General features: G+C 29.8%; 2 protein-coding genes across 2 annotated transcripts in view; both read left to right on the top strand.

The window, feature by feature from the left end:
- The window catches only part of LOC126768180 (uncharacterized), a 276,661-nt gene that overhangs the window by 175,449 nt on the left and 73,572 nt on the right, over positions 1 to 27,640 (top strand). The gene's annotated exons all lie outside the window — the stretch shown is intronic.
- Positions 14,080 to 27,640, top strand: part of LOC126768190 (paired box protein Pax-6-like) — a 43,588-nt gene continuing 30,027 nt past the window's right edge. Inside the window, exon 1 of the mRNA XM_050486145.1 lies at positions 14,080 to 14,315. Within this exon, the coding sequence (XP_050342102.1) occupies positions 14,186 to 14,315 (130 nt within the window). The 5' untranslated portion in view covers positions 14,080 to 14,185. The remainder of the gene's footprint in view (positions 14,316 to 27,640) is intronic.

Raw genomic sequence — 27,640 nt, 5'->3', positions numbered from 1 at the left:
TGCAGAACGCAAAGTGAGCTAAATCGCCACCTTCATTTACGAAATGGAGCGTTAGGAAAAAATAATAACCACGAATATTAATTTTGTATTTTGCTAAATGTAGTATTTATTTATGTGTTAAATAACACATAGGTATTGAACGGTGCCTTACAAAATTAAATAAAACGGTCAAAAATCTTTTGGGAAACAAACAATTTGATTAATAAAAACAAATGTATTTTATCATAATTGCTATCTAACGGGGAAATGCTACGCGTACTAACATTCTTGGCACTATTACAGGCAGTCATGATTTATACACTAAATTCATAAATAAAATAAGTCATATTGTATTTTAATATCGTACTTTTTGGTTATTAAGATATCGCTTAATTATTTAACCTTGGCTCTAGCTTTACATAACTAGGCTACATGTATGTATGTACACGTATATAATATGTTTTATTATCTTAACATTAATTTTGAAAATATTTTGCATTTTGCGACACCTAGGGAGACTTTGATGGAAATTTAAAATATAGCTTACGTCTTACATATATTTATAGTTGTGAGGTTTCAGTAGAAAAGAAAACATCGACCGTATCTAAGCGCGTGGCTGTCGTAATAACCAAGTAAGGGTGTTCCCATCAATGTAATTAATCGAGCACGTGAGTGGCTCAGCCACTCATAATATGATGGAAATAAATTCAACAGAAAAAAATCTAAGGAGGTTTGCCAACAACCATGCTGTCAAATTGCTATGAACACTCTTTACAATATACAGTCCAAAATATCCATCTCATCATATTATTTGATTGAATGTTTGATAACACGAGATCTTAAATAAAACATGATTACCTTTTTAATTAGAAATTAAGCACATGAAAATTCAGTGGTGCTTGCCCGGGTTTGAACCCACGATCATCGGTTAAGATTCATGCGTGTTTACCACAGGGCCATCTCGGCTCCACAGGGCCATCTCGTATTATTATTGTGATTATAATTCATCTCGTGCTTTACGGTGAAGGAAAACATCGCGAGGAAACCTGCATGTGTCTAATTTCACTGAAGTTCTGCCACATGTGAATTCTACCAACCCGCATTGGAGCAGCGTGGTGGAATAAGCTCCAAACCTTCTCCTCAAAAAGAGTAGAGGAGGCCTTTAGCCTAGCAGTGGGACATTCACAGGCTGTTACGGTTACGGTACCTTGTTAATGTCTCTGTAATTGTGAAGTAAGTGCTTATTCATATTCATCATATTTTTATTATCCTGAGAAATTGAAGTCATCTGGCGGCAGTCAATTAACTGTATCTCAATAATATTATTATTTATGTATGCTGAGTTTACCTCTTAGTAATTGTTGCACTGTTATTAAGCTTATGAATTTGTATAATACTAAATAATTTAGTGTAAACAATTGTTGACGAATCTAAATAAATAAATACCTAGATATATCTTAAAATAGTTTATGATTTAAGGAAGCAAACCATACCAATTACAGCTAAGCTTTGTAATTTGATGTTCCTCGCTTTTAATGAATATCACAGTTTAATATTATGTAGTTGCTCATTGAAGATTGCAGTTGCAACTCTTGGCAAGTATCATCGGCTTTTCATGTCGATGCATCAAGCAAGTTAACATTTAAACGCTGGCATATTATATAGATAGAAAAAAAATGTGCCTAATTTATGTTTATAATTCATATCATACTCGGCGGTGTAGGAAGAAATCGGGAAAAAAACAATTATGTGAAATTAAAATAAAACTCTCTCACATTTGTCCCATGAAGATGATTGATGCATTGAAGCAGCGTGGTGTAATTAGCTCCAAATAATCTCAATAAAAAAAGGAGATGTTGGTTTATTGTTAATTCAAACCTTGTTGTTGTTACATTTAGTTGCGCACGGTACTAGCGCAAACTATATCTAAGAACAATATCTATACAGTTTAGACACACGTCCAAGACAAACGTTCATCAGTGAAACCGTATGTGAAATGACGATTAAGAACAGTTGTAAGTAGCCTTTGTTTGATTCCCGATAAGACGGCCATTGTGCGGCCAACGGTAGATTGATACAATACGCAAAAGATTGTAGGGAGGGTACTATGAGAAAATATTGTTATTTTTTTAAAACAAACGTCTCAATTGCTTTCCTTCACTATTATATGAATATATTACAATACAGTGTATTTTATATATTCTACGACATTTCTACTTTTGTATCAATAGTACTGTACGTGTTGCATACCTTAACATTAGAGCTGCTCTGTAATAACAAACTTGAAACTCACCGTACAACACGATCATGAAATGTCAATAAGTACTATACGACATTGAATGTAATAATTTAATAAACATCCGTATATGAAAATATCTTCAGGTGTATGCTAATCGAAATGCATTCAATATTAGATTATAAGCAATGCAAGTATTATCCCACTGCTTGTATAATGTCGATTTTTAAAAGGTTAATCAAATAGTTGATCATTCGACGCCGCTGTTGATCGTAATTAATCACATAACTCGAGTTTTTTAATATTTATTTATGCCCATTTCATCATCATCAATATTAGTTGATCCGTTGTTATTTAAAATTGCTTTAATAGCCGATGCGATTAAAAAGAGTTTTTGCGTTTTAAATGCAAGCGTATGTTTTACGCGTCGAAAATAAAAAATATAGGGAAGTTCACACTATAAAATATATTTACATGTCTACTTGAAGGTTTATAGCTGGCCGGATTATAAAATATTTTGCAAATATTAAAAGCATTATTAAACTGTTTATAATTGAATATTTCTTTAAAAGATTTGATATGCAAAAATATCATGACGTACTTATGAGAAAATACTTATTAAGCTATGAAAACTTAACAATAATTCGACTAACTATTAAGTAATAGCTGACAAAAAAAATTATACACATAAGAAGGTGTAATAAACATCTTTAAGAAGATTTAATTCTTTGGCCCGTTGCTAATAGGGCCAATATAATCACTCAACTTTAATTTTAGTAATCAGAATAGTAACAATGACCAACATGATGCTTATTTTATATAATACATAGATGCATTTTTGTTTTGTTAAGCTATCATTTTTTAATTGATTGGGAAAATGACGAAATGTGGTTTACATTTCACTCATTTGCAATAATAGCACCAGGACCGTGTCCTTTCCAATTACAAATAAAATATCAATGTTTACGAGCAGCAATAACATTACATTATAGAGCGAAAATTAAATAATAATTTGTGTAGGTAACATGGTTTTCGTGGTTGAATAGAAAATATAATAATTATTTTATGAATATTATTTTTTATCTATAATTATTATTATATATGCATCATTCATAAATGTCGTTTTAGTTTGTCAGTATTATATTTAAGCTAGATTTAATTGAAAATCATGCTATTAAAATTCCGACCTACATTTACCATATCAACATGAAAACTTGCAATGTTTCAGCTTGGCTTATTTTTATAATATCATGCAATATTTACCGCGTCACGCAAATTTTAATCGTGAAACAGGTATGTTGATGAGGCAGTTTTTAAACACGTACATACCGTACTTTCTCATAAATGGTAAATAAGAAATGATTTATTTAATTTATGTATTTAATTAATTACAACAACTTTCTGTAAGAACGTTTTGTTTTCGCTTCTTATTATCTTGCAATTTCTACAACGCTGTTCCCGTGCAACTTTCAAGGGTAAAAGTCTGCCAATTTATTGTCTATAAACTATCTCTAAGCAAAATTGTTCAATTTTGCTCAATCAAGTCAAGTTAAGTCAATCAAGTCGGTTGATGACTTCATTATTGTGTCCAAGCTTCATGATTGTGATAAACAAGCTTAAGTATGTATAATATAAAAGTTAATCCTAAAAAAAACTAAAACTTGTGGTACAAATTGGTAGAAATGGCATATTCGATTCATGATATATTCGAATCTGTTCCTGCGTTTTTAAAAAGGTCTTTAAAAATTGATAGTTTAAAATTAATAATAAATATTTTATAGCTTGTTCTACAAATGAGTAATAAATAATTGATATTTGTTATCCCTATTAGTTACGCAATTAGGCTAAAGGTTTATCAATAACGTTTTATTTATGAATGATAGAAAAGTATACACAACTTGACTACTAGGTAAACGAATTGATATGTATGTAAACCAATTTAAATCAAACATGGTACACGTCATGCCATTAAGAAATATTCGATTTAATTACACATTTATTTCGTCAAAATTGAGAAAATTGTTTCTTATTTTAACGATAGAATTTTATACAAATCGACCGTTACACATCATGTTTTCTGATTTGAATATAACATAATGCCTCGGCCATTGTTGGTTTTCGGTTCTCACCGCCAATTAATTACCTAACTACCGTTTCGTAATTAGGGGTCTGTAAATGAAATGAAAGGATGATGATGGACTGTCCGATGTCTTCTCTAAATAATTGATGTTACTGCTTAAATTGATCTAATTGCTTTTATTTAATATGGCGATAGATTTTGGGAAAGTAAATTTCATATCACCGATTTAATTTTTGTCTTAATTGTGTCCGGCTTTAATTTGTTTACAAATAGCATGTATTATTGAAGGTTAATAATTAATTATGTTCTCTGCTGTGTCCGTTGATATAATTTAATTGTACAAAATATAATTTCTATAAAAGTTACATATAAATTAAAGGTAAACGACAATGGATATCCGTTATTAAATTTTGTAATTTCGTTTGGTGTGGTCGGTGTACGGTGCCGCCCTAATAGTGGTTCGTGCGACTATGTAAGCTCGTATTTACATAGTGGGTCGAGCGTCAGTTGTGCGAGGCTTTTTTTCTGTTAATGTATGTAAATGGGAAACAATTAGGCGAGTTAAAACACGGGGTAGGCAGTCTAGGCAAGTGCGCCTCGCGCCCCTTCTTTCCAAACGCCATGTGTTAGTGGGCGGGCGGCGAACGAAGCGAGTTACGGTTTGCGCGCGTTTCAATTTTGGGTATCTAAATGAGAATTGGTAGATGTGTAATAATTTCTAATTAATTCATATTCTGAATACTATTATAATACAATATATTTAAACAACTACTTATATGAATATAGTAACGAGTCATTTTTAATACCATGAAATTGTTAAATTATTGTTAATTTTTCATCTCGATAAATAAATTAAACATGATGATCCCGAACGATATCGGCCATTGCGGCCAATCTATGCTGAGATTAGTATACTGCACGCGAGATATTATATAGCACAAGTGCTGTGTAGTAAAATATGGGGTGTGTAAGCACTTTTCAAACTCCTCGGTTTCGTGAAATTTTTGTCCCAAAAAAAGCAATATATTTTTATATGCCTGACCCGGGACACTTGCCGCTAGACTAGACATAGAATATTATTTAGTCTGTGCTTTTAATATGAATAAGTTTATTGACAAAAGAAATACATTACATCGAGCCCTTAAGAATATACATATTGAAATTAAAAATAGATACTATTCAAATCATGACCGCCTAGAATGCTAGCAGTTTTTCCCAGTTTAATCGCCATTCCGATATATTTTTATTCCGATTTAAGGTTTATGTAAAATTTATGTGTATTACTACAATGTTCATCTATTACAACTGCAAACGGAACAAAGAGATAGTTTACATAAAACAAAAATATTTGCGTCGTTTGTTCGTTTCAGCTTTTTTCGTTGCGTTTCATATTGGTTCCTTAATATGGGAATTGTTATTACATATATATTAAATATTTTTTATCTCTGACATATTTCTAATTACCAACTAAATAAAATAAAGTCTTGTACTTGTCGACTATCTTCCACTTAGGTATTAGTTTTTCTACCGCCTAAAGATTTTTTTGCTATTGCAGTGTAACGGCTCGCATAGTAAGTAAGTGAGCCAGTGTTATTATGGTTTTAAGGGAAAAACATCTTATTTTCTATGATTGGTGGTGCATTGACAATGACAATGACGTGACGATATGAAGGTGACCACTTACCATTCATTGACCCGTCTGCCTTTCAATTATAATTATATATTACAATATAAAAACAAAATAAAATAGTTACAAACAATCTTAAAATAAAATAACTTTGCAATGAATAATCGATTTATTATTATTTATTTTAATAATCGATTATAATCGAGTCAATTCTTTTTAAGCCACGAGTGAGCAATATAGCAATTTTTAGACAGTTGGAATACAACATATTATTATGATTTGATGATTAGTATAAGTTAGTATTCTAAGAATGGGTACTACTTATGTACATTTTTGATTTCATTTTCTTCAAATTAATTTTTAATCACCTTTATAATAACATCCTAAATCATTGGACCCATAAAATAAAAAAGGTTAAATTAGTTAATTAAAATAACTAAAAGTTAAGCAAAAAAAAGTGGATAAAATACACAAATATATCGCCAACTGGTTTTCTCATAATTTACATATTTTTAAGATAATTTAAATTTGGATATGAATTCATTGATTTAAAAAAATACTGAATAAAATAATGAAAATTAAATGTTTTTACAGAAAAAAGGTAATAGTTTGAATTTTATAAGAGGGTTGGCCACATTTAGAACTACAAGCAATGGCGAAAAATATTCAACGGGTTTCAAAGAATTTCAAACGAAAAAAAAAAAATTAATTAAAAAATTCAATGGGCGCAAATTGCATAAAAGTGTTTATTTTATTTTTGTATTAAGTCTCTCCTCAGTCTTACATACATGCTATAAGAAACTGAAAGGAAACTGCAATATAATTTGAGTATATAGAGACCAACAGAACAGATATAACATAACATGGTACAAACTTTGGTAATAACTTTAGGAATTTAATAACCATAACATCTAGGAAAGGTCCAGGTTGGCGGTGAATTGGTGATATTATGAATGATGTTATTACTTACAGTGTACCACTACAGTACTGTCTATAAATAGGTAGGACATTTGTCTGCCATCCTGTGTTCACGAAACAAATTTCCTTTTTCTGAAATTATTTATGTTTTTAATTTATATTTTTCTAGTTTGGAGATGACAGTTTTATGTAGTACCGCGTAGGTTTCAACAAACTAATTAAATTAATTGTGAGCTATATTTTTTTTATATTCTTTACACCACCTTAAATGGGAAAACAGTTTGTTTTTCCATAATATCAACATATAATAAATTTTTCAAATTAAATAATTTGAAAAATTATATATATATAATTCGATTCGAGGATAGAAGTCCGCTGCCTTGATTATTCTTTTCGGTCAATATTTTTTCTTAAATTTGATTTTGATCTTCTAAAACATGTTGGTCAAAGAGGAAACTAAAGTTTGAAACGAGTATGGAATTCTTCAGCCGTAAATTAAAAAAAATATTTCGCTGGCTGGTAGACTTTCATTGTATTTTTTTCATCTACAGCACAAAATTACATTTAAGTGAAAACCACCGATATAACGACGTAAGGTACCGCTGCGTATAGGGACACGATTAAAAATACTATGGTGTTCATTTTATTTACTATGTCTCTATGAATTATTTACTATATTACAAATATTGGTTTTGACATTTAAGTTATTTTATAATTGATGTTTAACATACATTAAGAATGACTGTTAAAGGTAAAAAAATATATATACAATAAAAATTGTACGTAACTGTTAAACTACGTACATACAAGTATTTGAAATAAATTAAAAAAATATTTTTTATTGGTATAAATATACAAACACATATAGATGAAATGTTTCCCTCTATAGGTCAACCTATTTAATATTTGTATATTGGTTCCTGTAAATTTCAATTGAATTCATAAGATACTACCAACATATTAATATATACCTGTATAAATAACTAATAATACCTACAATAATAATATATAATGTTAAGATGTGAGATTTTAAGCTAAAATTATTTGTACCCCAAAACATTATTGCAAAATAACACGAACTTAACACATAACTAATTTACGTGTAATTTTTCAAAAAATATTGAAATTAAAAAAAAAAGTTTAATTATTACTAATATTTAATTATTTGGATATTATAATTTTCCCGCAAATATTAAATTCGTACAGGGATATAACCTCTTTTGTGGTGACATAAGATGGCGAAAATAATTTTGTATTTTTATTTTGAATTTGAAATAACGTACGGCACTCGCGGGAGTGGCTTCGGAGGTACCGCCCCACTCGAAGCGCGCCCAGTGGGCGGACACTTGGTCGCTGTTAGACGCATGTTACCGATACTGTTCTATGCGCTATGGTTTGCGGTCTTACGAGAACAAATTGCTACACACTATTGAGCGCCATCTTAATAGAGAAGCCCTTATGGTTTATAAAAAAATATATACAATTTTAAAAATGTATCAAATATTATAAATATAAATTTTCGATAGATATAATAATATTATTTATCTAATATTAAATTAATTCATTAATAAATAAGCAATGATATATAAATATAATATTAATAAACATTACAGAATAAATACAACTTTATTTGTTTATTCAGTTTTATAACGGGAACATAACTAACCTACTTTTAACCCAAATCCTGTATTAGCATATTTTTTGAGCTACAAAACACTGTTTAATAGTTGAAAGCAATTGGAATCGGACATGTAGCGACAATAAATTATCAATTAAGTACTTTACAAATTTAAATATTTTAGTTATTCCTCGAATAAGATAAATTATTGATTATCTGTATTATTTAGAGGAACCTATTTTAAATCTTATGTAGATAATTAATAAAATTAAAAAAATATAATAAATTAATTTAGTTATCTATAATATGTTGCTCTATTTTTCTATAATCTTGTATTATTGCAGATGGAATCCAAAGTAAGTAGGTAGGCACTTATCATATTACATCATAAATAATATAATTTAAATAATTTGTCGTCACGATCTCGTGTAACGACTTAACGAAGGAATAATTTTTTGCATAATAAATACATAAAAATATTTTATTAGTAAAAATATATTTGTTAGAATGTGTTACATGTATATTTCAAATCACATGTAGGTAATATAAAGTTATTAAAATGTAATGTAAATTGATAAGAAGCGATACTTTCTCATACGAAACCTCTGCTGCTTTGTCAGGGTTTAATTATAAAAAAGTTAAATGAAGGGATCAATAGAGTAGGGTGCAGCGATCTAAATAAGAATAGATTGCGTTGTTCTAGCAGGTAGCTGTCAGATCGTATGTCACAACGCGACCGCCTGGGTGGTCCGTGATAGATAGCATAAATATTTTGAACGTATTATAATGGAAATTGGTGATGTATGTGAGGCGGCGAAGGCTTTGTTAAAGAACCACGACGAATGTCGCGTGTCGCGTAGTTCAAACGACCAGAGCTCGAAGACACTCGAGAAATAAGGGGGACGGTGTTTGACTACGTATTAACGGTCTAAGAGGGGTGTGAGGCAGGCCTAGTTACAGTAGTCTTGCAGTTCTGCGCGAGCGACGTGTAGAATCCCGATTGCAATGCATTTGTGTTTGTTGGGTGACACCTCGGTCTATTGTTACTGAGAAACGTTAGCCGAGTGGGAGGCAATGTGAAGCCATTTGATGTTGTTAAATAGTAGTAGGCGGCATATTATCTATTATGGCTGACCACGAAGTTTAATGGCTGACATAAGTATATGTACTTACCTGAAATGAATTCTTAGAAATGAGGGTATCTTAAACATGTCACTTGAAGTTGGATTATATTTCTTAAAATAATCATAGAACTGTCTACATTACCTACCTACCTATTAGATATATTTGTTATCAGAAAAAAATAAATTTATTATAATTTTAATTTAATGAATTAATATATGAGTTATATTGCATATGTATATTTCAAAACCACTGACTAATATTTAAATCACGCGTTGAATTAATTTGCTAACACATTTGAATGAAACTATGCAATTAAAGATATAATCGAAGAAGTTAATGAAAGCTAAACGCAAATGAATTAATTAGATAGCGGTCAGAAATGACTTCATTAAATGTTATTTATAATTGCTAATAAAATGCGAACATAAACAACAATAAAATTTAAGAATGAGCGAATGAATCATTAATAACAATATTAATTGTAATAGATTCATATATTTTAATGTCTCTTAGGTGTATGTATATATTTTGTAATTAGAATTTATGTAAAATACCTAAGTAGCTGGTGTTATTTTCTATTGACAGTTCAGTGGTGTTGGAAACCTGTGTTACAGCTACCACTTTAAGTGTTTAATATTAATGATGCTTTAAAATAACCTCATGGCTATTATCCTGAAATAAATCAATGCAGTCTAGTTTACCGCTTTTAATACGTAAAATAACAATCCCAAGCAATAGGGCACCTAAACCGTAGGACTCTAGATACGGCCTGTCTTCTGCCGTTGTCAGATAAAAGTGCCGAACGGCATCACAAATAAATATATTCATTAGGTGACACCCACGCGCTATCTCGACACTAAATCCTGCGGTGTCGGCGTCTGTCCCAAGAAGCCGGGAGACTCGAGCAAAACAAACAAAACTACACCAATAAGAACCCAATGCTATCATTAAATAATAATAGTGGAAATTGTTTTATTCGTGACACGATAAAGAACCTTAATTGGATTCGGGTTCAGGAAAATGGCGTCGGTTCGTGTACTTTTAGATTCGATACGATTCAATAAATATTTTTTGTTAATGTTAAAATGTTTTTCATTCAAGTTCTTAATTAAAAGAAATGTAGCTTAGGTAGTTTTTTGTTATATGATAAATAGGTTAAGAAAGCAAGTATATATTGTATATACCTAGTAGAAAAATAAGTTACCCTGATGGCAATACCAAAATTATTATTCTGACACTGGAATATGTTTCATTAATTAAAAAAAAAGATACACCATCGACAACATAATGAAACTATAGTTATTGTACAATATAAATGCAATTCGCCTTCAAAGGTGTATACAAAATTTTATTTACAATTGTTTGTATGCAGATTAAAATATGTTTGTTGCATGCAAGCCCAGAGGAATGATAAAAACATATGCTTGTATAGGTAATGAATAAACATACGTAGAGACGTAAGGCTTGTAAGTGATTTTTATATTGTCTTCAACTATACTGCTTTATATTTGTTATTTAATAGAATTATTATATTAATTTTAATACGAAATGAGCAGTTATAAAAAGAAATATTTTTCATTTGTAAGACTGAGTAGGTATAGCTATATAAGAGAATGGAGGTACCGGTTTCATTATATTTGTTTATCAAGGATCGCTCAAAATGTTTAGGGAAAACTACGGCTCCCGTCACCGACTTATTCGCATTCCTCGTTAAATAACGTTAGTGAATCCGGAATATTTAATAATTTATATATTTATTAATGAAATACTTCTAAATATAAAGCTTACAAATTATGTATAGTGTATCTTAATGTATGTTTTTTGTAGGCCAACTTGTTAATAAAGTTTCTTCGGTCCCAACATATTTATTTATTTAATTTGGATTATAGTCTGCAAACTGTAAAACTATTTAAAATAAATAATTAATAAATCTCCAATGGGTGGATAATATATACTTACCAGTTATCTTCAAGAAAATTACTTCTTTTATGATTAATGATGTATTGTTATTAAGTAATATATATTCGAAAATTAGAAATTAAAAAAAATTATATCGTTCCGGTGCTATAAAAAAATATGATCTTTCAGAAATAGGTACTACTTACTTATGTAGAGAACAGTATGTTTTTTTAATGAAGATTTTTTTTTAAGCCGTAACCGTACTGTAACAGCCTGTGAATGTCCAACTGCTGGGCTAAAGGCCTCCTCTCCTCTTTTTGAGCAGAAGTTTTGGAGCTTATTCCACCACGCTGCTCCAATGCGGGTTTAAAGTATCTTGGTAAAACAGGTAACATTATTCAGTTAACCTGAATTTTTCGCGCCTTGATTCTATTCTATTTTTTAATTATTTTAGTATCAAGTTTAAAATCTTACACTGTAATTATTTAACTATATTTTATTTAATTCATCACTTTTTCTAAATAACTACCATAATGCCACATTTTGAAACGATTATATATTAAATTATATTATTTTATTATATGTCATATTCTACCGCAAGATAGATATTCTAATAATATAGATATTCTACCGCAAAACAGCAGTACTTATTATTGTTGTGTTCCGGTTTGAAGGGTGAGTGAGCCAGTGTAATTACAGGCACAAGGGACATAAAATCTTAGTTCCCAAGGTTGGTGGCGCATTGGCTATGTAAGCGATGGTTGACATTTCTTACAATGCCAATGTCTAAGGGCGTTTGGTGACCACTTACCATCAGGTGGCCCATATGCTCGTCCGTCTTCCTATTTTATAAAAAAAAAAATATTCGTGCTTATATTAATTTTCGTGCATTTCCTTTTCTATTGCATTTATTTTCGTCAAACCATATTCAATTGAAAGAAAATCAGAGTGCTTATATTTGCTATTCAGTAGAATACAGACAAGCTATCATTAGTATCTAATGAGGCCTGAAATAATGGCGGGGTGTCATTGTCAATGGATTGATACCGGTAAGTGCTTTATTCGAATATTACTTCATAAACACTTGGTTTTCAATGTTGCTTTACTTATATTGGATTTCTTTTATATTTATTTTTAATAATTAAAAATGGTTAAATCATAACATTTTTGTGATGTTTATTTTTATCAGCTTTAAGCTGAATGTTTAATTTTAAAAATGTTAAAATTAATTAAATAAAGTTGAACAACAATGTAATTAATATCTTACGTATAACCTATACCAATATACATATATTTAACTCAAGTAAAGTTAACGGTTTCTTGGCAATATTAAAAGCAAGCCATCACATATAATGTATTTGTCTGTACATGTAAAAGAAAACCTATGCATTTATAATGTTTATTTAAAAATAAATGATAGTGAGCTATTGTATCAAAGCGGAAACCGCAGTCGATCGAGATTGCTTCAAATTAAAGAGCTAGCACAAAGAAAGTGTATTTACAATCAAAAGAACGGTTTAAAAGCTATAAGGCGGTACCTACCAGCCGTTGCATTTCGGCCTTCCGGCAATCCTTGTCCCTGTAATTTTACGCAAAACTTTTGCACTGATACAAGCTCTATAATATGAACGATTGTATACAAATATTTTATTCCTTTCAATGTAATTGCACTTGTTTTATTAACAAAAGATGTTTTAATTACTCTAATTTATATTATAATACAGTTCAGAAATTGCCACATGACGCCTATTTTTTTCATTCTTAAACCGCGTATATAAAGAAAAAATAAAAATATACAATCTCAAGTAACATTTTTTTATTGTTTCACCATTGGCTCGTTCCCAAACAAATTATGAATAACTTATATGTACATATTGAAAATGAAATGCGCGGAGTACGTAATAAAGTTTGAAATGACGACTCTACTCTTCCATTTAATTAGAACGGAGCGCACTCGTTATATCAATTATTAGAATGCTAAGCATGATTAACTAGACCTACGTTTAATTAAGAAGTCATCATTATTATATCGCTATCTCTCTTACCGACAACAAACCATCGTCCGATAGAGCGAGAGAGATATACATTAACACCTTCGCTATAAAGAAATGGTGAAAGATCACCTGTGCTCACTACTGTAATTCTACTACCGAGCGGTAGAGCACCTGTCCCTTTCATACGGTTCAAGCTTAAGCTAAATCGCATAAGTGTGAGTAGGAGTAGTTTTATTCAAGCATGGACTAAAAAGAACCTAACTTACATATTTTTTTTAACAATTATAGCCTTTATAACAGTTCTTTCAAGCGTCATAGTCTTTTATAAGGTTAGATAAACTCAAAGAACGGGACGGAAGGCAGCAAATGAATCGAGCGTTGCTGTAGTTTTGCTATTGACGCGTTCGGAAATCGAATTAAGAACGTTAGAGTGAGAGGTGTATGGAGGTTCGACTCAGTGAAGGCAGTTTTTTGTTATTGTTTGGCGGCGGTGATTTTTTCCGAGGCGTGCTAATGGGAGTAGGCGCGCGAGTGGGCGCGCCGGTACGGCAAGCGCGCTCTTCAGTGTTCTGGCTGAGCTTCAAGCGAGCGCGTGCTGGCCGAGTACCGTCCGTGTAGGTTCCATAACTTGGTTAGGCTAATAGAACTGATCGGTTCGTGAACGGTTGTGTTGGTTGGTGCGTATGAACTCGTCCGCGGTGGCTCGACCATGTTGATATCGGCGGGCAACGGCCCTACACCAGATTTCTCACCTGCCTCGTGCTGCGCATCCTGGAAGATGGAGCCGGCGCCACCAGCGCCTGCATCCATCACGCAACAGCTTAACATATCACCGAACGGTAAGTTCACATTGATTATAATTTACATGATTATTATGTAGATGCAAAATAATATTCATATAATAAAGATTAAAAAATAATATTTACATTCAATTAATAAAATAAATATAATAATGTATAAAATTTAAGTACGTATAAACATAAAAAAATAGATAATGATAGAAAATAAATGATATTAGGGATGGAAGAATACAAGTATGCTTCTTAAATTATTAATTTAAAGTTCAGTTGTAAGGCTTTGTTCTGTTAAATCCTAAACAATTTTCATTGCTTTTTAATAAAAGTATCTAAGATAAATAATAGGATGTGACAAAATCAATTAGGCGTATAATTATGTATGTTATAAATTATATAAGATCCCAAATAGTTTTCATTGCTAAAAATTCTAAGAAATAATTATAAGCTGTAGAATAATGAAATAGATAAAAACATGTAATTGAGTTCAACCACATGCTATAACAGATATGATGAGCGAATGTCGAACAATTATAATTGGCAGGTGTGTAAATGTTTGTTTTTAATTTATATATTAAATATTAAGACGAAGAGAATACACTTAAATATTCATTAATTACTACCATAATCGATTACTTAGTAACTCTATAATTACATTCTTATATAATTATTACAAGTTGATATTTTTAAATTACATATTTTTTTATATTATGAGTAACAGTTGAATAAAAAATGTTGTGAATTATTAGGCCAATAATTTACTTTTAAATATGAAGGTCCTTCAAGTCCAATGACAATTGCATATAGTTAAAATTACTTTATATTTACTGAGTAAGTAATCAAGTAATCATTTTACTATATAATATATAATATAACTATCCTTTCAACCCGACGGTAATAGATTTGATTATATTTTATACCTCCTTATATTAATACATTATTGTAATTTTAAAAAGTGTCATTTATTTTAAATTTATTAAAATATAATTGTTCAATCATTTTGAACAAGTATTAATATATTATAAAAACTAAGACTTTTGGTAAACTTACTTATCTTTTTCTTTTAACGAAAATACTTCAATATATTCCTTAAAATATTATAATCTAACATGTTTACTGTTTATAAAAATAAAAACAATATTATTGAGTAGATATAAACAGGTTTTGCAACATTAACTGTAGACTAAATTATAACTACATAATTGAAATAAAAAACAAATATTCATTATCATAAAAGGAGACGAATAAAACGATCACTATCACTATTTTACAAGTAATAAAACAAGAAAAAGGAATTGAAAACAAGACAAACATTGAATACAACAAATAAATAACAATAAAAAAATATGTTGTAATGTTTGCAACATTACATACGGGACACATATCGAAAAAAAGTACCATTCAGCTACTAAGTTAAAAATCCAACGCTAATATACATATATATATATATATATATATATATATATATATATATATATGTATATATATATACGTATGTACATGTACATAAATATACAGTATTCATGATCATGTTGTTTGGTTGTTGCCTTCGTTACTTCGTAAAGTGCAACGATGATTGAATAGGATTTAAAACAAATACTCACAAAATAAATTTATGTAACATGAAAATACGCGCAAATTATCGCGTTGATGGAATATTTGATATTTAAAAATTATATTTAATAAAATTGTAACAATGTATTCTATTTATTTATATCGAAAGCCTCCCCCATAGATCGCCAACCATCCCATCTTCTCGGATCTTGGGCAGCCCGCACTCATCTCGTATCTGCCACCTTTTTCAAGTCGTCGGTCCACCTTGCCGCAGGGCATCCTACATTACGTTTGCCTAAGCGTGGACTTCATTCTAATAAGTATCGGCTCAATCGGCCATCAATGCACCTGGAGACAAGACCAGCCCACTTCCACTTCAGCGTGCTAATTCTACACGCGATGTCAGTGACTTTAGGTCTGTGGTGAATGTCCTCATTTCGGATTCTATCTGCCAGAGAAATCCCGAGCATCGCACGTTCCATAGCTCGACGACCTTAAACTTGTGAACCAGTCCTACGGTGAGTGTCCACGTTTCGGAGCCGTAAGTCATTACCGGCAGAAAGCACTGATTAAATATCCTGGTCTTAAGTTACTGTGGGATCGACGATTCAATTTTTATTTATTTATATGTAACAGCCTGTAAATGTCCCACTGCTGGGCTAAGGCCTCCTCTTGAAGAGAAGGTTTGGAGCTTATTCCACCACGCTGCTCCAATTCGGGTTGGTGGAATACACATGTGGCAGAATTTCGATGAAATTAAACATATGCAGGTTTCCTCACGATGTTTTCCTTCACCGAAAAGCTCGAGATGAATTATAAACAGAAATTTATTTATAAGTACATCAATATTTATATTGCTTTAGTTTTATCTTAAAAGAAACTATAAATTTTATGAAAATACACTTTTAAAGTTTTTTTTATATGAAAATTAAGAATGTTTAAAACACAGATATTAATGACAAAAACCACGAAAAAATAATTAATTCATAGAGGATAACTTAAAACTGTATCAGAGAGCAAGTAAAGGTCCATATGTAGCTGTCTAAATAAGTTTATCTGCTGGGAAAATCCTTCATCCTTTCATCCTTTCCTCTCAGCATAAAGCCGTCTCCTTGGTTTGATTCTTTTTCTACCACGTTGGTCTAATGCTTGGTAATAGCACACATGTGGCACAATTTTCTTAAGAGATATCCTTTACTGCCATGAACACACAATGTATCTCATCATTGTAACAGGGTTGGTGGTGCATTGACGATGAAAGCGATGGTTAACATTTCTTACAATGCCGATGTTTATGGGCATTGGTGTCCACTTACCATCAGTTTACACTCCATGCTCGTCCACCTACCTATTTTATATTTAAAAAAGTTACATTATAACAAATTAATTCATGCGTAGTTTTGAAGTTGCGATCGTCGGTTAAGATGTAGGTATGTTCTACCTACCGAGCTATATTGGTTAAAACCATGATCGCGTAGTTAAGGATTCGTTGTCAATCATAAACATCAGATCTCTTCGAAGCTCATACTTCTTAAGGCTTGACGTGGTTTTAAAGTTTTCACAAGCTGTACTTGATGGGTGTCATTTATTTTGTCACGAATGCAGCTGCGATGAGTGAGCGAAATGCGTTGGACCAAAGGACATTGCCTGCATTGTATTGCCGATCGAACTAATTAATCGGTAGATCGGTTGATAGATAAATGCTACTGCGTTTCCGGTGAAGGTTGATCAATACTATATCATGGTACAGTTAGCAGCCTAACGAAATGTTATGATTAATGATAACAATAATCTTATTCGGGTTTTTGATTATTAAAATAATATCATAAATTATAAAAAAACATAGGACTTAAGTAATTATAGTACTTAAGTATATATAAAGGTTAATATTTCTATTATAAAATATATATAAATTCAAATTATAAGATAAAATCATGAATACCTTTGAAATACCGTAAATTCCTCAAGATCTCTCTACCGTAACCTTTCTGTGTTCACTTTTTTGGGCTCAAGATGCGCCTATTTTCCGGATTTCGTTGTTTAGTTGCTGGCTCACCTTTTGTAATTGTTATAAATGTAAATTTAACTTGCCAATATTGCGCTTGATTAGTGTAGTTTTTAGTTCACAAGACACTGTTAAATAATGTTTGAAATTTTATTTACTATCATGTAGGTATAAAATAAAGTTGTTAGAAGGTATCTTAATTTTATTTTGAACGTCATTTAAGACGGAATATTGTAATATTATTGGTGAGGTTGTGATATTAACAAAATTAAATATTAGCTCATTTGTTCAAGTAAATAGTAATGACATGCCATTTACGAAACTAGTAGTTTTAATATCAAATCTATATAGCATCTAAATAACTTGTAAATAGTACATAACAAATGACTGTTTAGTGACGTGTTTAGATAAGTTTACGTTGTACTGAAATGGTAGCGAATTCAAATCAGACATAAATTTATTATCTGTATCTGTAAACGAGTATAGAAAACAGTAAGAGCTGCATTAAGTCTTAGATTAACCGGTCTGCACTTGCGTATAAGATATATTAAAGGCTTCGGTATCTGTTGAAATCCAAAGATAAGCTTGTGATAATCTATGGTTTTAAATTTTCTTCAATAATTCATTTAACTAACAATATTGTCAACAAATCTAGATGTGTATGTATATATGTCTGTACATATTATAATGCAATAAAATTGTAATACAATATAAATGCTTATTTTATAAGTAAAATGTTTGCCTTTACGATTGGTACGCGGGCTTATATATATATACATTATGAATATTGTAATTGTATGATTATATTTGCAAAGTCGTAAAAAAATTAGTTTGGTTAATATGTAACGTCAATAAAATATTTTTGAAAAGTGATATAAGATATATATGAGATATGATATGGTATACATACCTTTTCCATAAAATAACTTATAAAACAATAGTAAAATAAATCATAGATAAGTGCAAATGTCTTAGCATAAATATTACATATTAAAAAAGCTACCGAATAAAATTAAAGGTAAGTAAATAATATTTTTTCATTTCACATCCTAGTGTACGTGTTATTAAGTTTTTATATTCTACCATTGTGTTCCACAATTATTCAATAAAGACGTAATTATTATAATTGAATAATGTGAAATGTGGCTATGGTACAACATGCGTTTATAATGACGTAAATATTATGAGTTATCACGATTTTATTAATGATAATTTAAACGTCGTTAAATAGAGATTTTGGCAAACATAGTTATCCAAAATTATTAATATTGACTGAGGCATTGTACTATTTGTTAGCTACTTTAAAGTTATAAATGAAAAATGATGGATAAATAAATATGTCAGTCTTTATTTATGTAAAACAACTAAATATTTGATCATGAAAACAAAACCATGAACTATTTTAATTGCAAATACTAATTTATGATACTGAATACGAAATTATGTTTGCAGAATTAATCAGAAGTCTTATTATAGTTTTTATAAATATAAAAAAAGTTAAAGGTAAAGCATTATTACTATGCCAATCGATTTTTAACTTATCGTTCATTTTGTTCAATTATTAACGAAGTATTTTAATGAGTAAAATATGTGTTTGTCAGTCATTGGAAAATTTTGTCAATATTTGATATTTATAAAATTTATTTTGTATTGTTTGTTTCCATTAAATACAAAAAAAACTGTTTTTACTGTCTAGCAATTTAGTATAAAAAACAAAAAGGACGAAGTTTTAACGCTTTTAACTATTAGTTATGTTTCGGTATATTTTATATTATTTCATTGCAAAATGTCATTATTATTTAATGTTCCGGTGTTAAAAACGTTATTTTTTTTTTTTTTATAGAATAGGAAGGTGGACGAGCATATGGGCCACCTGATGGTAAGTGGTCACCAAACGCCCTTAGACATTGGCATTGTAAGAAATGTCAACCATCGCTTATAGCCAATGCGCCACCAACCTTGGGAACTAAGATTTTATGTCCCTTGTGCCTGTAATTACACTGGCTCATTCACCCTTCAAACCGGAACACAACAATATCGAGTATTGCTGTTTTGCGGTAGAATATCTGAAGAGTGGGTGGTACCTACCCAGACGAGCTTGCACAAAGCCCTACCACCAGTAAATTTATTGTGGACTGCTCGACATACTACAGTATGACAAGGTTTTAATCATCATTGAGTGACACATCAAAATCATGTACTTTGTATAAGTTAAAATTAAACGTCCCTTAATGTATTTAAAATTAAATAACAATTACATAAATCTAGATTAATTTTTTTTTGTATTTTAGTTTCAATCCATAAGTCACTTAGTTAAAAATATGTTACTTAACTAAGTCAAACATTATTATTTTATGACCAATATTTTTATTGAAATCACTTTTATATTACAATAAATAGTTCTTGCTTATCAAAAAAGTTCTTGTTCTAACTTTATCAGATATATAAATTATGTTTAAACTAATTTTAGCTATAATGGTATAGACCAAGATTTTTTTAAGAAGTTATTGTATAGAATATTATTTGAGGAAAATAAAAATTATTACTGGATCTACTCAAATTTTAAATAAATAGGTATATTGTACAGGAATTAGTTAATTTGATTTTAGTTTTACAGGCGGATCCTTTACATAACTGCAGGTATTCACTATTTATTGTGAAGGGTGAGAGAACCAATGTAAATGTCTGGCATCTCAAGATTACACCTAGTCATCTTGAGATATTTATTCAAGAATACAATTGAACGCTCCGCATTATGTTATTATTAATAGTCACATCTTTATACTTCCTAAAATTTCGTTGATAGTGTATCGGATATGCAAGTTATGCCTAATCCTATTAAGAATACAATTTGGATGTTACTTTTATATTTACCTTCTAAAATAGATTACGATAATATTTGTAACTTTAATATATTATTAAAATATTATTTACAATGTGAATAAACGATGTTATTGATTAAAATATTAGAATATTTCACTAGTTTTTTTACCTGAAGCTGTTTGTAATTTCTTATAATGTATATGATTATGTCCGATTGAAGTTGTTTTTTTTTTATTATAGTTATAACAGTTTATTTTATTATTTAGATTTAATCAAATTAAAATGCGTACTTGCCTTAGATTTATTTATTTGTTTTACAAATTTATTTCAACTTTAATATATTTTCTAAATAAATTTAAATCATTTTAAAAAAGGAGATTTTTAATAAATTCTTAGTCGAAATTTTACACGAGCTCAAATACATGTGTTGTGCAGTTAAGGAGAGAGTTTAAAGCATATATCACAAATCAGGAGAATATTACGTACATGTAAGTTTAGGATTTGAACGCTCCTTCTGAGATTCACGCGTTTTGAACCATTTAGTTTTACCGCTTAAGGAATGTTGTAAATCAGAATAAGTAATGTGTAACTCTTTTATTAATATAAGATCATTTTTTTATAACCGTATTAAATTATAAAAGGAAGAAGTAATTAAACTTTTGTGGAAATAAGAATAAATTATAATTAGGATGAAAACAATAACGATTTCCTTTTAGAATATATAATATCTTGGATAAGACACGTTAAAATATAAGTATAAAAGAAGTTTATCCATCTCTGAGTATTTTGATAAAATGCTTTAACCCCGATTGAACTTTTTTTTATTGTACTTGAATATGTTAGGTGGTGGTATAGTTAATGTAGTTAAGTACCAGTCTATAATTGCCTCACAAATAGGCTCAGGTTTAACAATTTATTATATGCACTTTTTATCTATAGTTTTTTTATACTATATAATATAAAATAATTATACTATATAATTATTTTATAATTATACTATATAATTATTTTATATTATATAATTAAATACCATGAATAAGCTCATAGGTACACAACAAGCCAGCAATATATTCATTCCCATTCGATATGTATATAAAATATTTAACGTTGAAATAGATTGACATTAGAAGTGGATATATTATATCAGATATTTCCGGACAAAGGAATAATAATAATAATAAATGCTTCATAATTAATATTTTTGCATTGGTTGGAGTCGGGCTCTCGATCACTCACCATTATTACAAAAATGAGACCCGCTAAAAGCACCCCTATCACGTTTATTTTGATTCTAAAATAAACTAAACTATAAACAATAAGATATTTTTAATGTAAGTCTACCCAGTAGTGCATTTCTATAAAAGGAAAATCATGTACAATTTTTTGTATTTCTTATTTATATAAAATAAAGAAATACTATTTATATAATTGTAGTAAAATATAGAAATATCATAAAACAGTCAATACGACGCAAGGTGTTTCTACGCCCGTCTATAACTCGTTTAAGTATACATTCTTTCGATCACTTTATTTTAATTTTCTAAAATTATATGTCAAATAAATATATTTTTTCAATATTTATTTACAAAATTTTAGTGTGTGTAAGGCATATTGTAAACTAAAGTTACTATGTTTGTCGTATTAAATTTATATACATTATGTATAAATTGAAAGCTATTCTGCCTTAAATAAATTAATTAAACCATCTGAAACAGATATAAAAAATCTATGACATGAGTCAAAATTTGATTATGTACATATAAATACACAATCAACAAATAGATTTTAGTTGATATTTTGCTATATACGACAGGATATTGAATTTGGCTCTGAATGTTTTTACTTTAGATGCAAATTACCAAAGAGTTATATATCAACTTATATATTAAACAGACACTGTAAAAACATTTAGTATAAAAGTAATAAACACGATAATTTAACAAAAACAAACTCAATAAATGTAAAAAAAACGATTTAATCAAAATTCCTAAAAAAATATTGACAGTCATTATTGTTTTTCGTAATTGGGGAAGATTATTATGAATTTAAGCTTTTGTTGAAAATATACTCTGACAATCCGTATTCAATATTACTGCTACGTACAGACAAGAAATTCTGCCCGTACTAAGTGCTAATAAGTACCTACATATAACCGAACGCCCCATGTCTTTTTTTCGTCATGTCTGTTTATGCGTTTATTCAGAATATATCTTGTAATTTATGCGAAAGTATTAGTACCAAAACGGGATTTTTTTATTTACAGAAAAAGCTTAAAATTAATGTTGTTTATTTTGATAAAGAACAATACAGTGTGACAAATAAATTAAACACAAATTGGAGTTTCTTTTCCCGTTTTTTTATAAAACAAAAGTATGTTTATTGTGACTTTATTTATAGGAAATTTACATATAATATGTTGTCGTGGATTTTTCAATATATATTTTGGAGATTTAATACTACTACGAATTAGCAGTTATGTTTTGGCATCTTTAAAACATTGTCTCTTTGACATCATATTAAAAAAAAAGTGCAACAAATAATCAAATTATATATGTAACACATACTATGTAATTTATACAAATTTGTATTTAAACAAAAAATAAAAAGGAGTAACTATTGAGTTTCTTGCCCGTTATTCTTGGTAGAATCCACATTAAAAGCCGGTGGTAGCACTTGATGATTCATAAGTACTTGTAAAAGTCTATTTGAATAAAAATATTTTGATGTAGATTTTGTCCTTCCGAAAATAATCATTGAATAGTTTTTGTATAAAGTAAAAACATACTTAAAAATAAACCTCTTTCTGATATTTAAATTACTATTAAATTCTAAGCTAGCACTAGGAATTATATACTATATTTAACAATTTTCACTGCTTATATAAATTAATTGTAGTTTTCACATATTTATAAATAGATAAAATATTTACGTTTCTGAACATATTTTCGAGATCGTCCATTAAAATTTTTGATATAATTTTAACAAAATTTATTAATACATTCATTTTTATATATGAATGATTTAAAATCATTTCGTTTGTTTTAATGTAAAATTTACAGCATAATATTAATATAACATCTCGTCAGCGGTTAACTCGGGAATTACAAGTTATCATGTTGAAAAAATATAAATGAAAAGTCTTGCTTTACTTCGAAAAATTAATATATGTATTCTATATATAATAATTGAATAAATATTATCATAAATGGGAACCTTTGCATATTGAATGAATGATTTGATGTAATTAGTCCAATAATTACCATGTACCTATTACGTAAGTTATTAACTTCTAACTCATTAGAAGTTTATTTTAAGGTCTTCACAAAAGTAGTAAGTAGCAATGATATGCTTAAATAGTTTTCGTGCTTATCTACTAGAAACATTACATACATTATATAAGTTTGACAATAGAAATTTTACAACAAATAGCAAAAAAAAATGTAACTACACCAATTGGAGATTTCCAATATGCTTATTACATATACTCGTAGATTTATAAACTTCATTGAAGCCACTAAATGTACCCAGCACTAGACTCCTCTCCTATTCATGGTGGAGGAATAAGCCTTATGTGCTTTCTGAGGTGTAGTGGAATGCTATAAAATTTAGCAGCCCATATTTTCTTCTCTATTGGCTCCACAAAGTTGTAACATAGCTGACCGCTACACCCCGGTAACCACGCACTCTGTGATAGAGTCATATATTCTCTATGTGACACGTCCAGAAGGACTAATACTTCTCCATATAGAGCACTTCCTTAGGTTTGGTATACATTTAAAAAAAAAAAAAAACATCAGATGTGGTTGAGTTTACAAATAGAACCTTTTATCCCCAATGTGCCGATGTTAAAAGGTTGATCGGATAGTGCAATAATTAGATCACATCATAGAATATATAAGACTTACACGAGTTTCATCTAGGTACAAAGTTATAAACTTGTTATATATTTAGGTCAGAAGGCAATGTCAGTTAAATGGATACAATAATTATTTTAATAAATACGTGTACAAGGTTACCATGGAACCTTTACTTTTAATTTGTTAAAATGAATGTTATAATTATAAAGTTTTAACAGGGTAGTGTTTGCACGTAAGACTGCAGATGATGTCAGTTGATTGAACACAACAAAAACAAACAAAACAAAATTAAAAACAGAACCTATAAGTCTTTTTCAATACATTTTATCTGTGGATATCACACTGATCAATTAGAAGTTAGTTTAGATTTGTTGTTCCAGAATTTTTAGTGGCATCAAAAGCTTAGAAGTTAGCTAATACTTCGTGTTTCGAATAGCACGTAAACACGTTTGTCTTGCCATGAAATTTCTCTGATAAAAGTCGTAGTAAATATTAGCAGAAAAATATTTAAAATTGCTTTATGTAGAGTAAGTATATTTCATTCAATTGAAAATAAATCTTGTCGTATAATTTTTTATAAGTAATAAAACAGATATTTCTGGAGTAAATAACCTCATAATTTAATGATGTTATGTACTCAAATTAACTTTTTATATATATATGAATCCATAACATTCGGAAGGATAACGTGCGTATAGTATTTGTCTAATCGTTTTCGTTTGTAAAAAAATATATTTTATCTATCAAATGTATAATTTATATAATCCGTAATTTCAAATAACTAAATTAAAAGGTTAATCATTTTTAGAGACATTGCACTGCTGTTTTTTTATTTATTGCATATAGCTTATGTTTATGTTATTTTTTGCTTTTTGTTTTTATTTCTATATAATCACTGATATGTTAATTTGAATATATGTACAGAATTATAAATTCTATAAATAAATGTATATTTCTTTCTTTCTTAAATCAAAATAAAATATACGATTTTTTAAAGTGATTTTATTTATAATAAGCCTCGAATGTCAATTAAGATAAAATTACAACTGTGCGGAATGTCCATTGGACCTAGAACTGACAAGAAACTTACCAGTCAGTCATTCTGTTACAATTATTTGAGTAAAAAATAATTACAATTTATATATTCTTCATAAACTATATAACATAACATAAAATCAACAATTAAAAATGTATTTTGATAATTCCAAATAATTATTAAATTTTTAGCAAAGATGTCTATGTGAAAAATATATAGATATTATTAACCTTAAAAGTAATAGAAACGTTGAAATATAAATTGATTTATGTTCATTAATTATCTAATTATTTTTAGTTTGATAGATTTTTTGGTTGATAGTCTGTATAATTAATTAATCCTTGTCTTATTGCCGCTACTGGTGACAGTAGCGGCAATAAGACAAGGAGTAGGAGGGTTTGGTTCATTTTCTCCCAGAGGAGTGGGATTGCGATTCTACAGGGAAATGCTGCTCGCGGTCATGATTTGTACAGTAGCCCTTTTTAATTTTACATGTACTACCACATAAGTCATCACATTTTTGTAGTTTAGAATCAGTATAAAATTTTCACGATCTAATTTTCCACGAAAGTGATACGGTTGGATTGTATTGGCGGCAGGGCTTTGCCACCGTCTGTGTAGGTGCCATCCACTCTTCCCGTGGCGCTCCTCGTAAGACGGAGAGGATACTGCTGGTTTGTTAGTTGGTATTCTGACTGTTGGGATGCACTAGGCGTCTTGGACACCGGCGATTCCTACGTAGGCGGCTCCCACTTTTCACGTGGGGGAAACGCATAACGCGTTTTACCAGTTATAAAAAAAGGTACACAAATTCTTAATTCTTACTGGTTAATATTCCTTATGCCAATGTTTATGAGCAGTGGAGACCATATACCATCAGGTGGCCCATTTGCACGTCCGTCTGTTTGATAAAAAAAAATTGTAAGTGGTAAGCCTTATATGCAAACTTTTCATATTTATTTTTTACTTGTTCCTTATATTTTTAAGTACACTAAAATACTGCATATAAAAAGTACCTTTTTGTTATTAAAACATTAATTGATTATAATTTTTCCCTAACAATAAGATTTGTCAATCTATTCAAACACCGCCAATGCGTTGCTAATCTTGGTATAGAAATTATACCGTTATTCTGTGCTAAGCACCAATATTTTGTATGTCTTTTTAAAAGATAAATTCTGTGTGTAGGTTTAATAGATGTTAATCCTAATCATATTAAATGTTAAATCTTAATCAAAGTTTAAGAGTATTTCTCAATTTTGATAGTGTAGCTAGAATATTACCAATCTTAACAACCAATTAGCATTAAATAATAATTATATATTAGATCTTTACATATGAAATTGGCGCTTTGTACGGGAGGAATATAAAGTCAATTTTTTTTTGTAAAATATATTTAATTAATCAAAGTATGCACCGTTGTTATCTATGCACTTTTGCCATTTCATAAGTAGTTGGTATTGATCCCTTTACTAAAAAACCATGGGGGCGAGAATCAATAAACTCCTTGAAGGCGGTTTGGACTGCCGCATCGGAGTTGAAATTTTTTCTTTGTAAAAAGTTGTCCAAATTCCGGTAAAAATGGTAATCTGTTGGAGCAAGGTCCGTGGAGTACGGTGGATGTCGCAATTGACATTCCAATTGTACCTCATCTAACTTAGTGGTTGTTTGTTGTGGTTGTGCAGTGTGTGGTCTTGCTTGTCGCGAAGCAGCAGTGGCCTAGAGCGATTGACCAATCTCGGTTGTTTAGCAGCTAGTTCTTCCTTCATGGTTTACAATTGCTGACAATCGTAATCGTTTGGCCAGATTTTAGAAAGCTGTAGTGAACGACACCGCGCTGTAGCGCTAGTACACCATTTACAGGATTTGGCTGGGTCTCCAGGGTTCAGCCATTGTGACGAGCACTTCCGATTATCGTACAGTATCCTCTTTTTATCACAAGTAATGATTCGATTTAAAATCCCTTCATTATTGTGTCGGTTGAGCAAAGTAACACAGCAGTCGACCCGTGTTTGCAAGTTCGATTCACTCAATTCATGAGGTACCCATCGATTAAGTTTTTTTACTTACCCTGAAGCCTGCAGCTATCTCTGCA

The sequence above is a fragment of the Nymphalis io genome, chromosome 4 (assembly GCF_905147045.1).
Source record: "Nymphalis io chromosome 4, ilAglIoxx1.1, whole genome shotgun sequence".
Taxonomy (NCBI): Eukaryota; Metazoa; Arthropoda; class Insecta; order Lepidoptera; family Nymphalidae; genus Nymphalis; species Nymphalis io.
Note: the sequence above shows the minus strand (reverse complement) of the source record. Positions and strands in the feature narration are given on the sequence as shown.